The sequence below is a fragment of the Dipodomys ordii genome, unplaced genomic scaffold (genome assembly GCF_000151885.1).
Source record: "Dipodomys ordii isolate 6190 unplaced genomic scaffold, Dord_2.0 Scaffold69, whole genome shotgun sequence".
Classification (NCBI taxonomy): domain Eukaryota; kingdom Metazoa; phylum Chordata; class Mammalia; order Rodentia; family Heteromyidae; genus Dipodomys; species Dipodomys ordii.
Genome location: NW_012267285.1, coordinates 2,514,087 through 2,525,626, shown reverse-complemented (window position 1 = coordinate 2,525,626; position 11,540 = coordinate 2,514,087). Strand labels below are relative to the sequence as shown.

Sequence of the window (11,540 nt, the reverse complement as noted above, 5' to 3'; positions counted from 1 at the left end):
GCACACAGGTATGTGTGTGCAAAGGAACGTGACGGGCACCAGCCTCTGTGTGTGTGTGTGTGCGCACACACACAGGGGTGTTGGTATGTGGGTGTGAGCTGGAGCAGGAGTCGGGCCATTCCTGGGCTGGCTGGGGACAGACAGCCGCGGAACGTGCCACCGCCCATGCCCAGCCCGCCCATGCCCGCCTGAGTCCCCTGGGGGGGGGGCTCCCTCCACCTTGCCGTCTCCCGAACACTGAATACTCAGTGCACTCCAGTTTGCTCCTGGAGGATGGTGAGGCCCCATCGCCCTCCCCATCCCCCCCAGCCCAGCTTGGCCAAGCCGGGGGACAGCAGGAGGGCGGGGCGGGGGGGGGGACCACCATCAGCTCCTGGGGTGGGGCCTGAGAACAGAGAGCTGTCCAAGCCTCCTCTCCGCTGTGGGGCTCCGTCATTATGTGGTTCTTAGCAAGCTGGCCAGAGGTGGGAGGGCACGCTGTGATGGAGCTACACATCCCTCCACCCTTCCTTCCCTCCTTCCCTCTCCCTCCCTCCCTTTCTTCTTGATTTGTTGTTGTTGTTTTGAGACAGGATCTTATTATGTAGTTCTGCCTACATAGGGAACACCAAACCTCTGAGTGCTGAGATTACAGGTGTAAGCTACCATATGTGGTAGCCCTTTTAGGTGTGTGTGTGTGTGTGTGTGTCCTGAAGCTTGAACTCAGGGCCTGGGCTCTTTAGCTTTTTTTTTTTTTTCCTCCTCTCAAGGCTGGCCCTCTATCACTTGAGCTCTACTTCTAGGTCTCTGGTGGTTCACTGGAGATAAAAGTCTCACAGACTTTCCTGCCCAGGCTGGCTTAAACCAGGACCCCCGCATCTTAGCCTCCTGAGTAGCTAGGATGATAGGTGTGAGCCACCAGTGCCTGCTGGCCCTTTTAGCTTGTGTGTGTGTGTGTGTGTGTGTGTGTGTGTGTGTGTGAAAGTTTGCTAAGTGCATTTATATTTATTTATTTATTGTCGGTCATGGGGCCTGAACTCTGGTCCTGGGCGCTGTCCCTCAGCTCTTCAGCTCAAGGCTAGCGTTCTACTACTTAAACCACAGCCACTTCTGGCTTTTTCTGCTTATGTGGTGCTGAGGAATCAAACCCAGGGCCTCATGCATGCGAGGCAAGCACTGTACCACTGAGCCACCTTCCCAGCACCCCCTTTTTACTTTTGAAAAGAACCTAACATGGAGATCTTTGTGTTGCTCTTCTGTGTGTCTATATCCCCTCCTGACATTTCCTTCCCAGGTCTGTCTTAAGTCCCTCTTGCTGCAATTTTTAGCCTCTTTCCCCTTGACTTATCTTGGCTCTGAGCCAGCTTCCCTCATTCCAGCTTTCCTTCTTACCCATAAGTTTTTGTTCTTCCCAATAATCTTCTTTTCTGGTAAACATGTTTAAATTGTTATGATAAAGGTGATGAACAGAGGGGTTACAGTTACGTAAGTCTGGTAAAGAAGAATGTTTTTTATAACATAAAAAAGTTACGTCCGGGTCTACGCATCAACTCTTCTCTGTCTCCCCTCTCTCTGCCCGTATTAATGCATCCCCAGATCCTGCGCCCACACGGGATTCTGTGACTTGCTCCCCTGTCTGGCTCTCCTCTGGCTCTCGCTTCATTCATTCCTTCATTACTGCTTTTCCTTGGCAATCCTGATGTTCGGGGCTTACTCTGACCCTGTTACCCCATGTCTTGGCAAACAAAGACAATCTCTTCTTGTCTTTTACCATTCTCATCATTATCCACCCCCCCTTCCATTATCCTACTTGAGCAAGGGGCCGTTCTGTCTTCCAGGGAGACTTAAAGCTCAGAGAAGAGGTGTGACTCCCCCAAGGTCACACAGCAAGACCCAGCTTTGCCACTCTTCATCTTAGTAAGTATATTCAGCAGCTCCTCAGGAGTCTGTCTTACTGAGCAGCTATTCTATGCCACCTCCTGAGCCTCCCCGCTTTAGCCTCTGCTAGTCACGATGATAAGGGGCTTGAGAGGCTGTGGTGGGGATTAGGGATGTGGTTGGAAGAGGCCCACTGAGGTTCGTCCAGTGTCAGCACTCAGTGTTTCTCAGCCGTTAACCCTTTGTGGTTATTGTTGTGATGAGTAGGCCTGCGTTGGGCTCAGGCTTTTTGGTGTTCTTGGATCTGTGTGTCCGAGTTCATTCATTTATGCCTTTATTTGCTTGATGACAATTCGGGAGTCATTCCTCAGGGGGATGGTCCCCAGTCAGAACTGGCCACAGGAGCATGAGCTCTGGGGCCTGGCCCGCAAAGACCCCCCACCCCCATGGGTTTGCTGTCTTACTCCCTCCCCTCCCTCTTCCCTTGAGCTCCAGGTCTTGGACTTGCAGCCTAGTGGCTCTTTCCTTGTTCTCCGTCCCGGGCTGAGCTTTCCATCCATGCCTCTGTGTGGGTTCCAACACCAGAATTTTACCCCGCCACACTTTCCCCTGCCCGCACCCTCCGAGTCACCTTCAAAAATTTCCATAACCTCCAATCGCTCCTGCCCACGCCTTTCTAACTGACTTGGGCTTGGGCTGTTGCCTGGGTTAAAAGGACCAACAAATAAACACAGATTCTTCCTTAATAAAAAAAAAAAAAAAAGACTCCCCTGTGTTTCCTTAGAGCCTTAGAGAAGCATGGAGCCTTGCGAGACGGCTCAGGCTCACTTCATTCTCCTGGTGCCTCTTGGAGGTGAGGGGGGGGCGCCTTCCCCCCCACAGCGGGGCATCTCCACCTGGCACTTCCCTAGGGGGAAAGGCAGCAGGGCCTCAGGCCCTTGTGAGTCAGATCAAGATTCTGCACACAGCCTGGCATTTGACAGACCCATGAGAGGGACAGAAATAGCGCTGAGAGCGGAGGGGGGCCGGGGAGCTTTGTCTCCCGGGGCGGGTGGGGAGTAGGGAGAAGAGGGGGTGGCCTGCCTGCCCAGGATGGGTAGGTCCTGGTAGGACTCCTCTGGGGGGGGACCCATCCCCATCATCTGACCCTCTTGGGTCACCTCCTACCAGGTGAGGGTGCTCTGTGACCTTTCTGGCACAAGCCGCGTCCCCTTCCTGCACAGCTCGTGTCGGAGATACAGTGGGGAGGGGGGACAAGGAAGGAATGGCTTCCTCAGGCGGCTGGCACTTACTGCTGGTGCTGCCCAAGGTTCCCCCCAGCCTTGTTCAGAGGCCCCACCTTCTGCTTGCCTTCCGATCGCTTGAACGCCCAGCCCTGGTGGACTCCAAGCGAGAAGGATCCATCACAGCGTGCCTGGCCTGGAGCTCCAGGCACCCACTCGGCTACCCCTGCCCTTTGACCCCAACCCCCCCCCACACACACACACAGCCTATGATCCCCTCTGACCTGGAGGCCAGCAGCTGGGCTGGTGTCACTTGGAGAACACAGACCATCTGGGCGGAGGGGCTGGTGAGATGGTGGCTGCCCATATAGATCAAAAAGGCACTTGAGCTACAGAACCCAGGCTTGGGTTTAGGTCCCAGCTCTTCCTTATTGGTCTTGAGCAAGCAAGTCACTTGAGCTGCAAACCTGGCCAGGTCAGAGGTGCTTCCTGGATGGGAAGCGGGGTCTCGTGGCTCCTTGGAGCAGAGTGGAACTTTAGGTGGAAATGCCAGGCAGAGTTTGGGAAGGAAAACAATATAGCAGGTTGTGGGGCAGGGCGGGGGGTGGGGGGGCATGGTGCAGGTAGGTGGTAGAGCACCGGCCTAGCAAAGCATAAGGCCCCGAGTTCAAACACCAGTACCACCACCAGAAAAAAGCAGCAATATGCGAACAGCAAAGACTGGGCAGAGGGCAGAATGGGCTGACGCACATACGCACCAGAGTTCACGGCTCCTTCCTTCTCCCCCAGCCTTGGCCTCTCTCCTCCCACCCTGCCCCAGCCACTCGGTGGAGATGGAGAGGAAAGTGGCAGTCCACGAGGCTGGGGTTCCTGTGATCTCCTGGGTCCCTGAGGAAGGAGAGACCACGGAACAAGAAAGCGAGGACCGGGCGAAGGACCGGGGCCAATGGACCAACAAGATGGAGTTCGTGCTGTCCGTGGCTGGGGAGATCATCGGCCTAGGCAACGTCTGGAGGTTTCCTTACCTCTGCTACAAGAATGGAGGTGGTGAGTTCACCTGGCATCGCGGGCAGGGTCTGCCCAGACCCCTCGTTCTGGCCTGAGGGGGAGCTGGTGGGCTTTAACCTAGCAGCCCTTGTGTCAGCTCACACATTCATTCTTACCTCTTGAAAGAATTCCATGTATTCTTCCTGGAGAAGTGTGTATTATAAATTCCAGAAATATTCCGGGGGGGGGGGAAGAAACACTCAAATTTAGGGATTCTCCTAAACAATACACACACACACACACACACACACACACACACACACACACACACACATTGTTTAGGAGAATCCCTACCATATACATATAAATACCATATATATATATATATATATATAGTATTTATTTATTTATGCCGGTCCTGGGGCTTGAACTCCAAGCCTGGGCACTGTCCCTATCCCCCTCCGTACTCAAGGCTAGCACTCTACCACTTGAGCCACAGCACCACTTCTGGCTTTTTCTGAGTAGTTTATTGGAGATAAAAGAGTCTTACAGACTTTCCTGCCTGGGCTGGCTTTGAATTGTGATCCTCAGATCTCAGCTTCCTGAGTAGCTAGGATGACAGGCGTGAGCCACCAGTGCCTGGCAAAAAAATACATGTTTTTAAAAGTGGAATCTGACCTGGAAATGTAAAAGCTTTTCTTTTTTTTTTTTTTTGTGGTCATTCATGGGGATTGAACTCTGGGCCTGGACACTATTCCTGAGCTCTTTTTTGCTCAAGGCTAGTCTCTACCACTTTGACCTACAGAGCCAATTATGGTTTTCTGGTGGTTCATGAGAGATAAGAGTCTTTCAGACTTCCCTGCCGGGCTGGATTTGAACTATGGTCCTCAAATCTCAGCCTCCTAAGTAGCTGGGATGACAGGTGTGAGCCACTAACCACCCATCTGCTTTTTTTTTTTTCTTGTGGGGCATAACACCTATTTCTACAGCCTTTCCATTGTGCTAGGCCTTACAAACAATCTAGAAATGATTTCTGGTTGCTAGGAGGAGATCATCAGGTCCTGTGCTGTTTTTCTTGGAGGGTCTTGAACACGGTGATTCTAGATCAGTCTTCCCCCAGTCACAGTAGGCCAACTACTAGGGAAAAACAGGCTGCCACCCCTGTACCCTGATCCCTCATTTTTAGTGAGATCTGGATCCCAATCTTGGGTCCAGGAAGGGGATAATCCTAGTTACTCAGGAGGCTAAGATCTGAGGATTGCAGTTCAAAGCCAGCCTAGGCAGAAAAATTGGTGAGACTTCTACCTCCAATTGGCCACCAAAAAAACAGAAGTGGAGGTGTAGCTCCAGCCTTGAGCAAAAAGGCCCTGAATTCAATCCCCTGGACTAGCCCAAAAAGGGAGGAGAGGGGAAGAGATTAGTTTCTTTATTACAGACAACCTAGAAATGGATTTATACAGGTACACAATGTCACAGACTAATACAAATATAATTTTTTTTTGCTTTAGGCAAGAGTTATACATGGTAATAATAAGGTTTATCTCAAACCAATGATATGCTCTGATCATAGTTAAATGCAGTTTTTATTAATTTATGTAGGGAAATTTTCAGTAGAGAAAAGTCTTTCAAAAAAAAGTAGAAAAAGTCAGTGCAGTGGTTCACACCTGTAATTCCAACTGCTTGGGATTATGCTTGCATAAATAGGAGGACTGCAGTCCAGGCTAGCCCAGGAAAAATACCATGAGACCCTCTTTGGAAAATAGCTAAAGCAAAAAGGGTTGGAGGTGTGGCTCAAGCTAGAACACCTGTCCAGCAAGCAGGAGGCCCCAAGTTCACACCCTAGAAACACCCCCCCCAAAAAAAGTATAAAGTAGAAAACCATAGTACAATTATTGGTCCAGCTACAAAAAAGGAAACTACAAAACGGATCATCCTGAAGAAATGGTTCCCCCTTAAAGAGAACAGGTGCTAACCGTTGAGCGTAGGGTGGAAAAGCCCTGCAGGGAAGAGGGAGGAGAGAGGAGAAGAAAAAGGCCTAATTTAGAGAGAGAAGAGGATGTGAGGGGGAGATTTCCAGTCAACTCCTAGCTTGAAGCCATTATGTCTGTAGACATCTCCCCATGGCTGTTCTGGGGCTGCCCACGAACTATGGGCCAGGCAGAGCCTCAGGATAGAGAGACCCTGTCTGAACACAAAGCAAAACCCAGAAATCTAGAAGGAAGGCTGTGGGGCCTGGCTCGGCGGTGGAGGGGTAGCCTGGCACACACAGGGGGCCCTGAGAGGAAGGGAGAGAGAGGGAGGGGGGAGGGAAGGGAGAGGAAGAGACACTCTTAGGATCAGCCAGCCAACCTGGGTTGGAGGATGGACTGTGTGTTTGTTTGTGCCTTGGATTTTTGCATCAGTTTTGGCCTCTGTTATCTTGTCTCTAAAATGGCGGCGGTCACGCAGGTCCTATGCAGTGGCAGGTTGTTTCGTGAGCACTTTTCTGTTGACCAGACACGCAATGAGCACCCGACAACTGCCAAGTATTCTTTGGCAGTGAGGCCCGGGCGCTTTGTGCATCCCAACCTGAGTGCAGGGGCCCAGGGCTGCCTGCCTGCCATCCGGGGTTCTGATCCAGGCAGATTGGAACCCAGCAGAGGGGAATGCTGAGAACTATTAGCGGGAAACAGTGTCTGTCTGAGGTGTTCTTGTTTGTTTATTTTTCTCCCAAATGTGTCAAACCTGATAGCTTAATAAGCATATCAGATCATGCAGAACATATGTCTTGTTCCAAAAATAATACACAAACAAGATTTGTGAGGAAAAAAAATCAGAGCCGGGCGCTGGCAGCTCACGCCTGTTAATCCTAGCTACTTGGGAGGATCTGAGGAGCCTGGTTTGAAGCCAACCCAGGCAGCAAAGTCCCCCGTGATACTCTTAATCTTAAAAACTGGAGGTGGAGCTGTGCCTCAAAATGGTAGAGTGCTGGCCTTGAGCAAAAATGGCTCAGAGACAGCACCTAGGCCCTGAGTTCAGTGGGAAAGCCAAAGCCCTATCCCCTGGTGGCCCACAGGCAGGACGAGGCCCCTCTGGGCCTTGAGGCAGAGGCTCTGAAGGGCAGGCCCAGGCGCAGCGTGGGGCGCAGCCCTCATGCCCCTTCTCTCTCCTCCACAGGCGCCTTCTTCGTCCCCTACTTCATCTTCTTCTTCAGCTGCGGCATCCCCGTGTTCTTCCTGGAGGTGTCCCTGGGCCAGCACACCAGCCAAGGGAGCGTCACAGCCTGGAGGAAGATCTGCCCCCTCTTCCAGGGTGAGTCTTCCTGAGCAGCATTTGCCCATCGTCCTCCCTCCCCTTCCTGTGCAACATCTGCCCGTCATCCCTCCCCTTCCTGTGCAACATCTGCCCATCATCCCTCCCCTTCCTGTACAACATCTGCCCATCATACCTCCCCTTCCTGTACAACATCTGCCCATCATCCCTCCCCTTCCTGTGCAACATCTGCCCATCATCCCTCCCCTTCCTGTGCAACATCTGCCCATCATCCCTCCCCTTCCTGTGCAACATCTGCTCATCATCCCTCCCCTTCCTGTACAACATCTGCCCATCATCCCTCCCCTTCCTGTACAACATCTGCCCATCATCCCTCCCCTTCCTGTGCAACATCTGCCCATCATCCCTCCCCTTCCTGTACAACATCTGCCCATCATCCCTCCCCTTCCTGTACAACATCTGCCCATCATACCTCCCCTTCCTGTGCAACATCTGCCCATCATCCCTCCCCTTCCTGAGCAACATCTGCCCATCATCCCTCCCCTTCCTGTGCAACATCTGCTCATCATCCCTCCCCTTCCTGAGCAACATCTGCTCATCATCCCTCCCCTTCCTGTGTAGCATCTGCCCGTCTTCCCTCCCCTTCCTGTGTAGCATCTGCCCGTCATCCCTCCCCTTCCTGTGTAGCATCTGCCCGTCATCCCTCCCCTTCCTGTGTAGCATCTGCCTGTCTTCCCTCCCCTCCTGTGTAGCATCCGCCCGCTTCCTTAACCCTTGCCCCCCACCTCACACTCCATCCACTGCTCAGCCTGGGCTAACTGGACAGACAAGCTTCGTGGGGCCCGAAGCTTACACAGCTTGGGGATGAGGACCCACAGCATGGAAACCAAGTTACCAAAATCACAAAGAGCAGATTTGGCGCAGGTCTTGGACGGGGTCTCTGAGCCTCCTCTGTGGGTCTGTAGGGCTGAGTGTGCGCTGAGCCTCCCCCAGTGCCAACCCTGATGCTGCAGACAGACAACCAGAAAACTCAGTCGAGAGGGATCCCTTGGGCCAGGGGACGGACCCCTGTCCAACGAGGGTGTGGCCTCTGGTCTCTAGAACTCAGTACAAAGAGGCCAGAAGGGGCAGGGAGGGACAGGCCCTGAGGCTGGCTGCCAGAGAGCCTAGCAGTGGAGCTGTGCACAGTGGTGCACATCTGTAATCCCAGCACTTAGGAGGCCAGAGCAGGAGGATTGTGAGCTTGAGGCTATTTGGGGCTCCATCGTGAGATTCTGTCTCAACAACAAACCAAGTAGAGACGGCAGAGGAGAGAGGAGAAGGAAGGGAATGGGAAGGAACGGGAATCCATGAATGGTTTCATGTCAGTGACAGAACCCCCGTGGTCCTTGTCCTGAGCCCACGGCTGGCGGCTTCCATGCCGTCCCTGCTTGCGTTAACATCACCCTCTTGCGCTGTGTGTTTCTCCCCCACCCCTGTTCCGGAAGGCATCGGCCTGGCGTCTGTGGTCATCGAGTCTTACCTGAACATTTACTACATCATCATCCTCGCCTGGGCCCTCTTCTATCTGTTCAGCTCCTTCACCTCCCAGCTGCCCTGGACCAGCTGCTCCAATGCCTGGAACACAGGTAGACCCCCGTGCGCCAGCCCCCACCCCCACCCCGGTCACCATGGTGATGGCTGCCGCAGTGGCCGTGGCAGGCTCTCTCCGCCTCCTCCCGTGTAATAGTTCCTAGGCATCTACTATGTGCCAAAGAGGTGGAGACAGCCTAGGGGGGCAAAAGGGCGAGGAGGGGGGGGGTGGGGATATCGCACTGGTGTGGGGGGGTGTGGGAGGGAGAGAGGAATCAGAGGGGCAGCACTGGAGGGAGCCGGCCGTGGGGGCTGCCTGGAACCAGGGGCCCTTCTACACCCAGCCCTGGCGCTCTCGGAGATGGCGCCCCCAAAGAAAGCTCTGGGGCCTAGCCATGGTGGAAGGCAAGGCGCTGGGGGGAGGCTTCGGGTTTGAGGAGCTCCTCATCTCCTCCGTCCCTGACCCCTCCCCTGCCTGTGCCCGCAGAGCTCTGCGTGAACTTCCTGAACCACTCCGCAGCCGTCACGCACTCCGAGAACTTCACCTCGCCCGTCATAGAATTCTGGGAGTAGGTGCCACCTTCCAGGCCCCCTGCCCCCCCCCACACAGGGGAAACCTGCGCGTCTGAGCTGTGCGTGGTCGGGATGTCCCGGGGGTGCATGTTTGAGACTCTGGGCACGCTGTCTAGCCTTCACCCACACCACTGAGAGACAAGGGAGTCTGCCCCCCCCACACACACACCCATGCTTGCCCACCGACACTCCAAGCCCACACCCAGACCTGGATTTTCCACCCAGGCCTGCTTACATTCCCCCATTCACTGTCCTCCTGCACGGTCAGGTCCTGCGTTCCCCCGAGGTCCAGGACCCCCATCCCTGGACACACACATACCTCGGGGTGCTGACAGCCTGGGGATCTTCCAAACCCTGTCCCCACCAGCCAGGGGAGTGTTCACACTACGGATGTGTGCCAGCAAATCCTCCCACCATCGTGCACCCCTCTACCCCCCGCCTGCCCGCGTGTGTGTCCCTCTTGCTTCTCCCCAGCCTGCCTGTGCCCCACTGGCTGCACCAACCCCAGCTCGCTCACCTACGTCCTCACCCGCATCTGCCTGGCTGGCCAGCGTGGGCGCTGCTCACACCCACTTGCTTTATGTCATCTTTATGTCCCCCTGTGCATATATAAACATACACGCACCTGTACATACACCCGAACACGTACCCACCACGTAAATGAATATCCACTCTCCACCACTCCTGACAAACCTCACACGCCCTCACCCTCTCTCTTTATCTCTCTGTACAACAGTTAGACACAGATGCCCGTGGGATTACGGTGATGGGGTCCCTCCCACCCCCAGCCAGGGTCCCTGACACCACAGGTGGGGGCGCAGGGGGGGCTGGCCTCCCCCGGGAGGGAGGAGCGGGAGGCGGGGGGGAGGGAGGCACGGGATGGGGTCAGCTCTGAACACACTGGGGGGACAGTGGCCGTTTGTCCCTTCGACCATTCACCCGGGTGTTTGTTCTTCCCAACCCACCAGGAGACGCGTCCTGGGCATCACCTCCGGCCTCCACGAGCTGGGGGCCCTGCGCTGGGAGCTGGCGCTGTGTCTCCTGCTCGCCTGGATCATCTGCTACTTCTGTATCTGGAAGGGGATCAAGTCCACGGGCAAGGTGAGCCTCGCCAGCAGCCCCGGCCGGCCGCAGCCCGCCCTGCGCATGGGCACTCCAAGGGGTCCCTCCTCCCAAGAGATGAAAGGAAGTCCTGGGGTCCCCCCTGGTGGGGTGCAGGGCGGTGGCAGGACGGCTTGGCAGTTTTGGCCCGGGATAAGGAGAGGTTTTCTTTTTTGGTAGACTTCAAAAGGCCCGTTTACATAAATAATACTCAATCAAAAAGCATCAAAATCTCGCAGCCGGAGCTAATCTGTGTCTAGGCGGCCAGTGGGTGGCCAGTTAGATCTGCTCGTCCCTGGGGACCTTGGTGGCTCTGCTTACTCATTCCTCTCAAGAGTCTGTCACTGCGTGTGTGTGTGTGTGTGTGTGTGTGTGTGTGTGTGTGTGTGTATTGTGCTGTGTGTACGGTACTCAGGAGCCACACTCACAACTGCTTATTGTACATGATTCCACCTGAACGGGAGTCTCAGTACACAGAGCTCCAAGCAGAACTGCCTGGCTAGACGGGGCGAGACTGAGCTCCGCTGTGGCGTGAGTTCAGGGGGAGGGGGGGGAGGGGTTATTATTGCTTCCCACCCAGAGACCAAGGACGCCGCGAGCTTTCACCAGCCAGGCCTGGCAGGGGCTCAGGCCGCCAGTCAGGCCCTTTGCCTGGCTTGTTGTACAAGCGAGATGTGGGGGTAATGACGCACAGGGCGGTCCTGGGTTGGGACACAGGACCCCTGTGACTCTGAGGTTCCCCATGGGCGGACTGACACCCTTCCTCAACCTTCACCTTGGGAAAGTATCACGGAAATCTCCCTGCCCATCCCGCACCCTCCCTACACCCCCCCCCATGGGAGGGGAGATGGCAGCCAGGGTAAAGGATGGAGGGACACCAGACTGCAGTGTGTGTGTGTGTGTGTGTGTGTGTGTGTGTGTGTGTGTGTGTGTGCGCGCTTGTCAACCTTGGGGCTTGAACTCCAGACCTGGAAG

The 11,540-nt window shown here is 54.8% G+C and overlaps 1 protein-coding gene across 1 annotated transcript in view; it reads left to right on the top strand.

Moving 5' to 3' along the window:
* Window positions 1-3,913: 3,913 nt before the first annotated feature.
* Window positions 3,914-11,540, top strand: part of Slc6a12 (solute carrier family 6 (neurotransmitter transporter), member 12) — a 16,390-nt gene continuing 8,763 nt past the window's right edge. Inside the window, 5 exon segments of the mRNA XM_013023659.1 lie at window positions 3,914-4,127; window positions 7,224-7,358; window positions 8,807-8,947; window positions 9,379-9,460; window positions 10,433-10,569. Coding sequence (XP_012879113.1) covers window positions 3,914-4,127; window positions 7,224-7,358; window positions 8,807-8,947; window positions 9,379-9,460; window positions 10,433-10,569 — 709 coding nt within the window.